The sequence below is a fragment of the Peromyscus eremicus genome, chromosome 19 (genome assembly GCF_949786415.1).
Source record: "Peromyscus eremicus chromosome 19, PerEre_H2_v1, whole genome shotgun sequence".
NCBI lineage: Eukaryota > Metazoa > Chordata > Mammalia > Rodentia > Cricetidae > Peromyscus > Peromyscus eremicus.
The window spans coordinates 10,640,447-10,652,813 of record NC_081435.1 but is presented as its reverse complement, the minus strand read 5'-3'; the positions used below and the strand labels follow the sequence as shown (position 1 = coordinate 10,652,813).

Genomic DNA, 12,367 nt, shown 5'->3' with positions numbered 1-12,367 from the left:
GCTGGGAGACTATTGTGACCCTTGTGTCTGCGTGTCATCGTGCTTCCCCGTGCTTGTGACCTTTCTGTGCCACGCCCCTCACCCCTCTGCCATGCCCCTCACTCCTCTGCTCCGTCTTCTCTATTTTAAGATAGGGTCTAGTTGCTCTGGCTGGTTTCCGACGTGCAGCCTCTGCATTGGCCTCTGGTTATGGAGTTAGAGGCATGTATTACATGCCTAGTTTGTCTGAATGCCCTTCTTTGGCTACTGTTTATGTCTTTTCTCCTGACGGGTGATATGTAGAAATTTTCTGGTGTTATTTATTTATTTTATGATGAGGATTGAACCCTGAGCCTCGCACATGATAGGCCTATACTCTACCACTGAGCTATACCTTTAGTCCTTATTCAGTATAATTTAGAAGTCATGTTTAGATGACTTGACTATGTTAATAATGGATTTTAAGACTTTTAACTAGATGAATTCTTTTTATTTGATAAGTGAACATTCTGCCTGCACACATGTCTGTGCACCACCATGTGCATGCTTGGTGTCTGTAGACAATGTATGAACACCATGTGCATGCAGTGCCCGAGAACTATATATGTGACCACGTACATGCTTGGTGCCCATGGACTGTCTGCATGCAATGCCCACAGACTTGGGGAGAAGGCATTGGGTCCTGGAAGTGGGGTTATGAATGGTTGTGAACTGGGTCCTCTAGAAGAGTATCCAGTGCTCTTAACCACTGAGCCATCTCTCCAGCCCCAATAATGCATTTTTTAAACTTTAAAAATTAAAGGTAGTCATAAGTACAGAGTTCTTACAAATCGAAACACATTCTAATCCAAGACGGGGGTTAAGAAAAGATCCCGGCAGCCGGGCGGTGGTGGTGCACGCCTTTAATCCCAGCACTCGGGAGGCAGAGCCAGGCAGATCTCTGTGAGTTCGAGGCCAGCCTGGGCTACCAAGTGAGTTCCAGGAAAAGGCGCAAAGCTACACAGAGAAACCCTGTCTCAAAAAACCAAAAAAAAAAAAAAAGAAAGAAAAGAAAAGATCCCAGCAACTGTCCAGAAGCTCCTCCTGGTTTTCCTCAGCTCTTCGTTTTCTGGAGTAAACTGGACTGTTTGTATGTCTTAGAAGTCAAAAGCAGAGCTGCTGTTTGGAATCTGCAGATGTCTTATGGGGTTTATTGTCATCTACGTCCTTTAGACTAGGGTCATGTTTGTGAAATCTGTCCATGTTATAGCTCTCCAATTTTCAATGGACATTTCAGAAGAACAGTGGGTTCCAGGAACAATGACTGATTCCAAGGCTGAGGGAGGAGGTCTGCAAGGTGAGCTGCAAGACCTCATGGTACCAGAGTGTGAAGTGCCCACAGCTTCGGAAAGCATGCTGGGTTGAAGTGCTCGTATGTCACAGAGTGTTGCTGTTTTTCCCTGGTCCTCATAAATACTATGCACATGTAGTAGAATCAGCTGGGTTGTTTAAACGATGCTCTTTGAAGTAAGTAGAGCTGTCCTCATGACCAGGGTTAGGTGATTTTTATGCTGTTGTTCCCTTTCCTCCTTTAAGACACTTAAAACAATTTAGGGGCCTTATTCAGTAGCTCAGGCTGGCCTCAAGTTTGAGGTGTAGCTGAGGTTGGCCTTGAGTTCCTGATTCTCTTGCTTCTACCACCCAAGTGCTGGGATTACAAAGCATGGGATTGTAGTGGTGCCACTTTGCCTGGTTTATAGGGTGCTGGGGCTTGAGCCGGTTCATGCTAGGCCAGCACTAGACCAGCTGAGCTAGCTCCCCAGTACATGTTTGCTTTGGAATAATATATTTGAAATAGTAAATCTATGAAATAAATGAATATATTTTCAAAATGGAAATTTTTTTGTTAGTTCTTGATCCCCTCAGCTGTTAAAACAGCTGTGGATAATTGAATATCCACAGCCTTAGTACTGAGCAGTTTTATTGAATGAGAATCACATCAACCGTTCAAGTGATTGGTTATGGAACCCAAATTTACATAGAAGGAAATTATTAAAGTAATTAAGATCACAGAGCTAATGTGTGGATTCGTTAGGTAAACAGGAAATTAATGTTTATCCCTGATTATATTGGCAGTAGCTGCTAGTTTAAATAATAGCAAAAAAGAAAACAATACTCTTCATGATTTAGGTTGTCTTCACTGTTTTTTTAAAAAGCTTGTATACTGTAAGTTTTATAAAGCATCATTTCATTATTAGTCTTTATTGTCTATTCTCAGGAGCCACCAGAAATGGAACTATTGAAGTTTTTCAAGCCAGAAAACACTACAGTTTCCACAAGACCATCAGTAGAACAGCTTTCTAATCTCATTAAAACAAGCCTTCACTACCCAGAATCATTTCATCATCCATTTCATCAAAAAAGGTATGAGGGTTATTTTTATTAAATTTTTCTGCGTACATGTACAGACACCCATTCTTAAAGATTAACATTATTTTGGTAACAGCATTAAACCACACACCAAAAGAAATTTAAAATAATATTGAGTCTTAAATGATTTAGCCTTTACTATAATTAGTATTTGCGAGTGTGTATATATATATGGGGGACACGCATACATACACACCTTCAGTGTTACTGAGGATGGATGTTGCCCCACATACTTCCGAGTTGTTTGAAGTGTAAGGTTTTTCATAAAGTCAAAATCCAGGGGGGGTGGGAAATTGTATCGTTTTGTTTTAGACGCAGATCAAACATATAGCATGACTAACAGTGGGACTCAGATTTAAACTATGTCATTCCTGTAAGATTTTTTTACATCTATTTATATTGTGCACACACACACTCGCACGCACGCATGCACACATGCACGCATGCACACATACATACATACACACACACACACACATATGTATGTATGTATGCATTCTGTGGCATTCATGTGGAGGTCAAAGGACATTCTTTGGGAGTTAGTTCTCTCCTTCTACCATGTGGAGCCCAGGTATCAAATTCAGGCTGTCAGACTTGGCAGCAAGATGAGCCATCTTGCAAACTAACTTTTCCTGGAGAATTTTTAAGTACTAAATATCATAGGGAATGTTTTATTTATATTTTTGATGAACAACTTTGTAGCTAGAGTTTTCCTGCCTGGCCCACAGTCAGGACAAATCTTTGTCACCCGCCAGTCCCACAGCCGCTCAGACCCAACCAAGTAAACACAGAGACTTATATTGCTTACAAACTGCATGGCCATGGCATAACTGTTCTTATAGCTTAAATTAATCCATTTCCATAAATCTATACCTTGCCACGTGGCTCGTGGCTTACTGGCATCTTCACATGCTGCTTGTCCTGGTGGCAGCTGGCAGTGACTCTTTCTGCCTTCCTGTTCTTTCTTTTCTCCTCTCTGTTAGTCCCGCCTATACTTCCTGCCTAGCCAATGGCCAATCAGTGTTTTATTTATTGACCAATCAGAGCAACACATTTGCCATACAGAACATCCCACAGCACAACTTTAATGTATAAACAACGTTTTTAAAGTAGGAAGTTCTAAATCTGATGACACTTCAAAAGGTTGCCCACTTGCAGGTATAAGGAGTAGTTTTCTTAGAACCAGTGTGTATATAACAATTGATGTCCAAGGTTTGGAGAAGTCACCTTTGGTAGAGCTGGCTGAGGGAGGGATGTGGTGGGACAGAAAAGAAATGGTGAACAGTGGGCCAAGGAAAAAAGAGCACCTGAAGAAGGCTAGAAAGGAGCAACTCCAGCAGGAAGACCAAGATGGAAGTGATGTCTCAACAGTGAGCAGTTGGAGGGAGGGAGGGCCCACAGTTTAAAGTGCTCCAGAAAGGTCTAACAGTCAGTGGGCCATAATGTCAGCTGGGTCTGAGGATGAGGGGGGCAGCGGGACGGGTGAGGGCAGTCTGCAGATATCTGCATCTCTTCTTTTCGTAGCATTTCAGTGAGGTGTGAGTCATCTAGCATTGGTGGATTAGATGGGCCCAGAGGAGTGTAAGTTCCTGGGGTTTCACTTTGGCTTGTGACTACACATTTGTAATTTAAATAAAGGAGATGCTGCAGACGGGAAACCTGCTCTCTGGGGCATAATGCCAGCACAGCCTAAGCCACATTTATATCCAGGGACAACACTTTTGCTTAACAGTATTCCTTCTAGAAAATATGTGTTCTGATATTTAGTATGGAGAGATTGTATTAGTGTATTTTATTTACAAAATAAGTACCTAGAATGATTTTGTGACTCAGGTTTTTCTTACTTGAATTTGATTTTGAACTTGTGTTCTGTTAAGTGTTCTTGTGTTATTTTTAAGAAGCTAGTTTCTAAGAAGAAGGTGTTTGACTAGCGATTTTGTCTGTCTCTGTTCCATAGCCTTTGCCTAGTACCAGTGACCCTTTTACTTTCTAACTGTTCTAAGGCCGATGTAGATGTCATAGTTGATCTCCGGCATAAAACAACAAGGTAAGAATTTATTTTGTGAGAGGTTATTTTGTAGCCCAAAGTTTAGTATTATTTAAATCAGTTCAGTGTTTGGAAATTATGCAGATCATTGCCTAACATGGATAAAATTAAGTCAAGCACTGTTAGATTTATTTATATGGTATCAGAGAAGTATTACAGAGCTATTAAATATCAAAGGTTTTTTTCACCCTGATTTGAAAATAATACTTAATAAGAGAGTCTAGATTATACTGCAGTACCCAATACTTCTAGAGCTGCAGGTTTGTCATAGGCATTTTTGTATTAGGAAATAAATCTTGGGCTGGAAAAAGGTTCAGTGGTCAAGAGCACTTGGTGCTCTTGTAGAGGATCTGTGTTTGGTTCCCATCACCTGTGTGGTGGCTTACAACCATCTGTAACTCCAGTTCCAAGGGATCTGATACCTTCTTGTGGCTCTGCAAGTACCTGGTACACATGTGGTTCAATTACACACATGCAGATGGTGTACCCATACACATAAAGATAAGTAAATAAATCTTCAAAAACACAAAAGAAAAGTCATATGAAGCATATGCTGAATGTTTTCATGTTACATCCCAGAAATGTGCATGTGTTTGTGTATCACAAACTCTTTGAGTTGTGCTGTGTTGTTGGGCACTGGATTGTTCCCACTTTCTAGTTTTACAAAGTTTAATATCATGGGCGTTCTTTTACATACAATTATTTTTATATGTGAATAATGAAGAGGTTAAGAGCTCAGTTTGAAATCAGGTTCCATTGTTGACTAGATGTCATTATGGGCATTAAGTGAAATAATCTACTTTTATCATTGTTCCTAGAAAATAGTAATAAGTGTTATTAGTAATAGTTCATTTCATAAATAATTCCTAGAAACAAAAGGATTTGATGAAGAAGAGATGTTAGTAAGACTTTAGAGGAAAAAAAAGTGAAAGAAAAAGTTTACAACTTAGTGTTTCCTTCTTCCTTTAGTCCAGAGGCATTGGAGACTCATGGATCATTCACGTGGCTTGGACAGACACAGTATAAACTGCAGCTGAAAAGCGAAGAGACACAGAGTTTGCAACTGAAAGCATGCTTTGTTCATACAGGTGTTTATAACCTTGGAACTCCAAGGGTATTCGCCAAGTTATCGGACCAGGTTACAGTATTTGAAACAAGTCAGCAGAACTCCATGCCTGCTCTGATTATCATCAATAACGCCTGACCGCTGTGAGTCACAGATGGAGCCCGACCCTGGAATTAGTTTTTCAGCGGCATTTGAAATACCCTCTTGTTACGGAAGTTCTCTCATCACTGCAAAGTACTGGGACTTGGCACTTAGTTGACGCACAGTACACTGGGCTGAGAATAGAATTCCATTTTATTTTCTTTTAAAACTGGTAATAATTTACATGTTCATAATACAGAATTTCAACATATCCATACACTTCATTAAGCCGTGTCTTAAAAAGAAAAACGTCGAAGTCTGCTGTTGCACCATGCGGAGTGGGATGTGACTCTTGGGGATGATTTTGAAGAGGGAAAGGACCTGCTGGCAAGACTGCCGCTAAGCCATTAGTCTGCAGATCCCAGCTTTACTGTGAAGGTCTAGAGTGTTAATACAGTTTTTACAGGTTTTCTTGCCTTGCCTCATACAGTTCTGTAAGATCGGTTTTGAACTTTGGCTACGGGCATTTGTATTTCAGTCTGGTGTCCCGATAGCTTATATATAACTGTAAAAAGAAAAGCTTTTCTGATGTTTTGAACATAGTTTTGGAAGGAATTTGACTTTATTCCCTCGCTCATCTCTTATTGTCACACTACTTCACAATAAGGTTTTTGTCATTAAATCATATTCTTTATTATATAACTTTAACAATTAAGTTGATCTGTTTAAAATATAAATCTACTCAAGTTAAAAATAAGCTTTTCAAAAATGTATTATATTTATAACAAATTTACTGTAAATAGAATAAAGACATACTATTCACTGTATAAATTTATTAGATGCCTTTTTTAAAACCTAGCTTTGTGAGGACGTAATATATTCTTTATTTAAAATAAATGTCAACCGTGTACAGTAGGCAGCAGCCTATTTTCCTGTGAAAGCTTCATCACCATTGTCCAGAAAATGAAGCATGACCTTTGCTTGTGAAGAGCAAATGAAGTTTTTCTTTGCATATGTCCTGTCTGATACTGTATTCAGTTCTGCATGGTCTGGCCTCATCCCAGTGGGAAAATCATCTGTTTCCTGCACCTGTTGTCTACAGCTGCGCAGGTGTGCTGGTTACAGACTTCCTGCTGGGAAGAAGTACAGCTTCTGAACTGAACAGGAAACAGCTCCCTAAAACAGTACCCAATTGGTCTCTTACTGGGCCAAAATCCAGTGCTGGGAGGCTGGCGTTATGGGGACTTCTCTGCCTAGGGTCTGTTCCCTTCCGAAGAAGCAGCCTAGAGACAGGCACAGATTTAAGGTGCTTAGAAGACAAGATGTGTAAGTCAGGAGAAATTACATAAATTGAAGCAAGCAGAGAAAAAGGCTGAGCTAGGGGAAAGGTAAGAGAACTGTTGAGTCTGGAAAGAGAAGAGGGATATAGACAGTGTTAAGAGAACCTCACGGATTTCCAGATTGTCAAATCACAGTACTTGTGTCTGTGTCTGGAAAAACTGCTCAAGGTGGAAGCAAAGGCAGACAGACAGTCTAGGACAGAGACAGATGCCTTTCCTCCCTCTCTAACAGCCTGCAGTACTGGGGCTGCCACTGGGACCTTGTGCACTCAGACAAGTCAGCCCAGCTCTGGAAGAACAACAGCAGTTAAACCCATAGTGACTTCATAACAATAAAAGATACCAGTGGACTATCTGAAAGGGTTGGGTAGTGTGTTGTGTTTTGTTTTGAGGCAGGTCTTACATATCTCAGATTGGCCCTGAACTTACTATATAGCCAAGAGTGACCTTTAAATGGTTGGTTGGTTGGTTTCTCTCTGTGTGTAGCCCTGACTGTCCTGGAACTCCCTCTGTAGACCAGGCTGGCCTCAAACTCACAGAGATCCTGCCTGCCTCTGTCTCCTCAGTGCTGGGATTAAAGGCGTGCGCCACCACTGCCTGGCAACCTTTAAATTTTGATCCTGTCTCTACCTTCCAGGTGCTGGTATTACAGGCATGTATCACTGCACCCAGTTTCTGCAGTGCTGTGGCTGGTACCAGGACCCTGCACAGCAATTCCTGCATAAATAAGAGGCTAAAAGCAAAACTGGTTTTCTGGCAGGAGTTTAAAATCCTCAGTACTATCCCAGTCTTGCACAGGGAAAGAGTTAAACTAAATATAGCATGTGTTGAGAAAGCATGCAAAGCCAAAACTAAGCTACACCCCCAACCCTAAGCTACAATTTTAAACTCAGCAAAAATACACCCTTGCAGAAAGGGAATGAAGCATATTTTCAGACTAACTCAGAGCATTCAATTCAGGTGGCTGTAAGCTAATGGCAGCTGCCCAAATTGTCCCATTCATTCTCCATATATGTATATGATCCTGCAGTAAAGCAGTGGAGCCAGGAGGGGATACCACCAACTCCAAATTTTCCATTAATGGGAATTCAGTGCAAAGCTCTGACAAGCTTCTCCTTGGAGCCTTTGTAGAGTCTGTAAGTGGAGACAGCAGGAATGTAGACAGACCGGAAAGGAGAGGCGGAGGCAGAGTGAAGTTAGTCCAGAGAAATGACCCTGCTGTGTTTTGGATGAGACTAAATGGGACAAAAGGTGGCAGTGCAGGGTCAGAGGATTCCTTCCTTTGCTAGGTTTCAACATAGCAAGGGGTTCTTGAAACCAACTGTCTCCACAGGGGGGCACTAGAGTGCAGCTTCGTGACAGCGCTGTCATGAGCTTGTCCTGAAAGCTGAAGTGAGTGTTGTGAGGTGACACTTAACAGAGTTGAGGGTGTGTGTGTGTGCGCGCGTGCGCACATGCGTTATGGGTATGCAGGTGCCCCAGGGGACAGAAGAAGGTGTTTGATCCCCTGAAGCTAGAACCTAGGGTCTTGCTCTGGTTCATTCATTTATTTGTTTTTGAGACAGGGTCTTCTGTAGCTGACCCTGGCCCCCAACTTGCTGAAGATGACCTTAAACTTCTGATGCTTCTACCTTCTAGGTATTGGGATTACAGGTGTGGGCCTCCATGCCTGGTTTTATTTGGTGCTGGGCATGGAACCCAGGGCATCATGCATGCTAGGCAAGCACTCTACCAGGTGTCCCAGCCCACGCCACCCATTTTTAATACAGCACTCAAACTGAGCATTGCAGTCACTGACAAAGTTACCCTTTGACCTGCCAGAGGTCATCTTTTAAAACTTTTAAATTACATTTTAATTAATTAATTGTGTGTTTGTGTATATGCATGCACACTTGTGTGCCATGGTGTGCATGTAGAAGTTAGAATAACATGTGAGAGTTGATTTTCTACTTCCAGCAAGTAGGTCATGGGATCAAACTTAGCTCGATCCCAGGTATGGCAGCAATCACCTTTGTCAGCTGAGCCTTCTCTCCAGCCCCTCATCTTTTTAATATGTAGTCTTTCGCCAACCTCCCCTCTCCATCGTCCAAGGACACTCACCTCACTCTGTGGCCCTATTCTGGCTGTCCTTATGATAATTTCTGGCTTCCAGGGCTGCCTCTGACCACTGGGCAGGCAGCAGGCTTATCTTCTGCAGCTTTCCCCAGGGTACTTTGCACCAGCCATAAGCCAACCCTGTCCACTTTAAGGTCCCAAAGTGAGCCAATAATATATGTTTGGCAGTGAGCCAGAATTCAGTGAAGGCTTGGTAAGAAAAACTAGGTATAAGTCTGTTTCAAAGGAAATGAAATGTCTCAAATAGCACAATTTCTAAGTTTAAATCTGTCAACCCATTTGTCCCAAAAGGCTTTCACCAGCCTATCGGAGTGACAGCAATTTGATATATTATAAAATATTTTTTATATTATATACTATAATATATAATATATACTATATATTATGAAATATTTGTAGCATACCATAATATGCTACAAGCAACCCTCTAGCGTCCATGCAGAGCAAGTTGCCAGCTTTATGACAATGGACAGGAGGCATCTAGCTCTTTCTTCCAGGAGGTGCATCTCTGTTCCTGAAGGCGATCAGAAAGCTAAGGATGAGTGATGCTCCTAATTGTTTCCCCAGGGAAGGGTGTTCCCTGAGACTACCCTTGGGCATTTAGGAAACTGTCTCAAGGAATATTGAGAGTGATGAAAACACTTTGAGAACATAGTTCTGGAAAATCACCTCGAGATAATAATCTTAAAAGAAGTGACAAGAAGAAATTGTCAGGACTGCTGGCCAAGTGCCGAGGAGGATGGGCAGAATTGGAAAGCTCTGGTGTAGTGTTGCAAATAGGTCCAGGTGCTATTCCACACCTGACAATCATCAGAGGCTCTCTGCAGGTAGAGGAGATTGTTCTGCAGTCTGCATGTCTTCAAATGAATGACAAAGCAATTCCAGACTTCCTAACCATCTGTAACTTCAGTCTGAGGGTCATCCGAAGCCCTCTCCTGGCCTTCCCAGGCACTGCATTCACTTGGTGCACATAAATTCATTCAGGCACACACAAACATTAAACCTTAAAAGTTATTTCTATGGATCACTGAATAAATTTATAGATATAAAAGATGTCTATCACATGCATACATACACATGCACATGGCATTTTCTAAGTCATAAATGAAAAATACACAACTTTAATGCCCAATAATGCCATCCCCTAGTTGATATAAAATTCAGAATTTAATTCCTTCAGTTAAGATGAGCTTTTCTTTTAAAAGTTGTATCCTTATTCTAACCTACATTTTTTGTTTGTTTGTGTTTGTTTTTGTTTTTAAGGAAGAGTTGAAAATACTACAAAATTGGCTGGAGAGATGGCTCAGTGGTTAAGAATATTAGCTGCTCTTCCAGAGAACCTGGGTTCGATTTTCAGCTCCCCACCCCCCCAGTGGCTTACAGCCATCTATAATGGAATCTTTTTCTGACCTCTGGGTATCAGACATGCATGTGGTGCACGCACAGACAGACTTGCAGGCAAAACACCATGCACATAAAACAAAAACAAATGAACTAGAAAATGGGCTGGGAGTATTGCTCAGGGCTAGGATGTGTGCTGAGCAGGTGCAAGGCTCTGGGTCTGATCCCCGACACCCATGCCACTCCAACAGCCACGAAAGGAAAAGGCTTCGGTGTTTCTGTTGTAAATAAGAGGCTAAGAGCAATGCTAGTTGGCAGAAGTTTCCAGTCCTCATAATGTCACCCAATCTCTCACAGGGAAGGAGCCACACTAAATATAGGATTTTGAGAAAGCACACAAAGCCAAATGGTGAATGAGGAGGAAATATCAAGCTGGGAGCCAGGTGGCAGCTCCCTGAATAGAAAGCTCCTGCGAATATCTGGGTGCTGGGAACCGAACCAGGTTGTCTTCAGGAGCAGCAAGTGCTCTAAATCATGGAGCCAGCTCTCCAGCCCCAACAATAGCTTTTAAAATTAAAATTTTCGTTAATATACAAAGAAACGGGTTCCATTGGAAATAGATGTTTTGAAATTAAAACTACAATCTTCAGAACCTTGTCTCAATTTACTTGCTTGGAACTGGTTATGAGGTTTATGCAAATGATGCTCTGCAACTTCATTTATTTAAATTAAATTTCATTTTCACCTGTTAAGCTCTCTAAATGCACAGAATTGGATGCTGTGGTCATTTTGTTGAGCCCAGCTGGTGCAGGAGGCTGACTGGTCAGAAGAAGACTGGCCGCTCACCTCAAGAGCTTTCAGAGTGTGGCATTTACCTCCCCACATTCCAAAGCCTCGACTTCCCAGAAATATGTTTCTTTAGTCAAAAAGCAAAGAGGAAATGAGTTTGTTGCATGAACTAATGTATAAGGCGTGGATCTGAGCCTAGAGGGCATCTGCTGAGGTATCCAGGTTCTTGTATCCTAGAATCAAGACTTGGACCAGAGCCATGTGGATAGTTCCAGAAATAAAGATAGTTTATCAAGCCAAGAACGGAAGCAGGCTGAAGAACTGAGACAGACAGGTAGAAGCCGTAATGACCTCCAGTGTGGAATAAAGTGAGCCCATGTGGGTCATTTGCATAGCATCCAAGTTTTCCTGTTTGGAAATCTCAGGGTTTTTCCTCACATGTTCTGTTTCATTGCATGTAGCTCAAAGTGTGGGGGTTGGTCTTCCTCTGCCATTGGTTCTATGCCAATCTTTGATGCCCTGCTTCCTATCCTATTCTCCCACCCCATAAAGGAATCCTCTGACGAGGACTTATTTGTTTTAGCCTTATTGCTATTTTTTTTTAACAGGGTCTCACCGTAAAGCCTTGGCTAGCCTGGAACTCACAGCAATCTTCCTGCCTTGGCCTCCCAAGTGCTGGTACTATAGGCATGTGTCACACAGCTAGCTTCTGGTGAGTTTCTTTTTTTTAAAAAAAAAGATTTTTATGTGCATGGATGTTTTGCCTGTATGCATGTATGTATGTGTATCATCTGTGTGTCTGGAGTCTGTAGAGGCCAGAAGAGGGAGTCAGATTCCCTAGAACTGGAGTTATGGATGGTTGTGAGCCACCGTATGAGTATGTGGAGCCAAACCCAGGTCCTCTGCAAGAGCAACAAGTGCTCTAGACCAGTGAGCCATCTCTCCAGCCTCTTTGGTAAGCTATGTAAACTATAGAATTGGTGCTGAAGAGATAGCTTAGTGGTTAAGAACATAGAGTGCTCTTCCAGAAGACCTGGATTCAGCTCCTAGCACCCACAGTGGGTCACTTCACAGCTTCCTGTAACTCCAGCTCGAGGAGATTCAATGCCTTCTGACTTCAGAGGCACCTGAACTACATGTACATACACACAGAGGGAAAGAGAGGTGGGGCGAGCTTATAACTCATTAGTGATTAACTCT

The 12,367-nt window shown here is 42.0% G+C and overlaps 1 protein-coding gene across 6 annotated transcripts in view; it reads left to right on the top strand.

The window, feature by feature from the left end:
• Trappc8 (trafficking protein particle complex subunit 8) overlaps positions 1–6,184 on the top strand; it is an 84,232-nt gene extending 78,048 nt beyond the window's left edge. For all 6 annotated transcript variants that reach the window (XM_059246595.1, XM_059246598.1, XM_059246597.1 and 3 more), the window contains 3 exons: positions 2,237–2,382; positions 4,346–4,435; positions 5,405–6,184. In XM_059246595.1, the coding sequence (XP_059102578.1) occupies positions 2,237–2,382; positions 4,346–4,435; positions 5,405–5,639 (471 nt within the window). In that variant the 3' untranslated portion in view covers positions 5,640–6,184. The remainder of the gene's footprint in view (positions 1–2,236; positions 2,383–4,345; positions 4,436–5,404) is intronic.
• Positions 6,185–12,367: the final 6,183 nt, after the last annotated feature.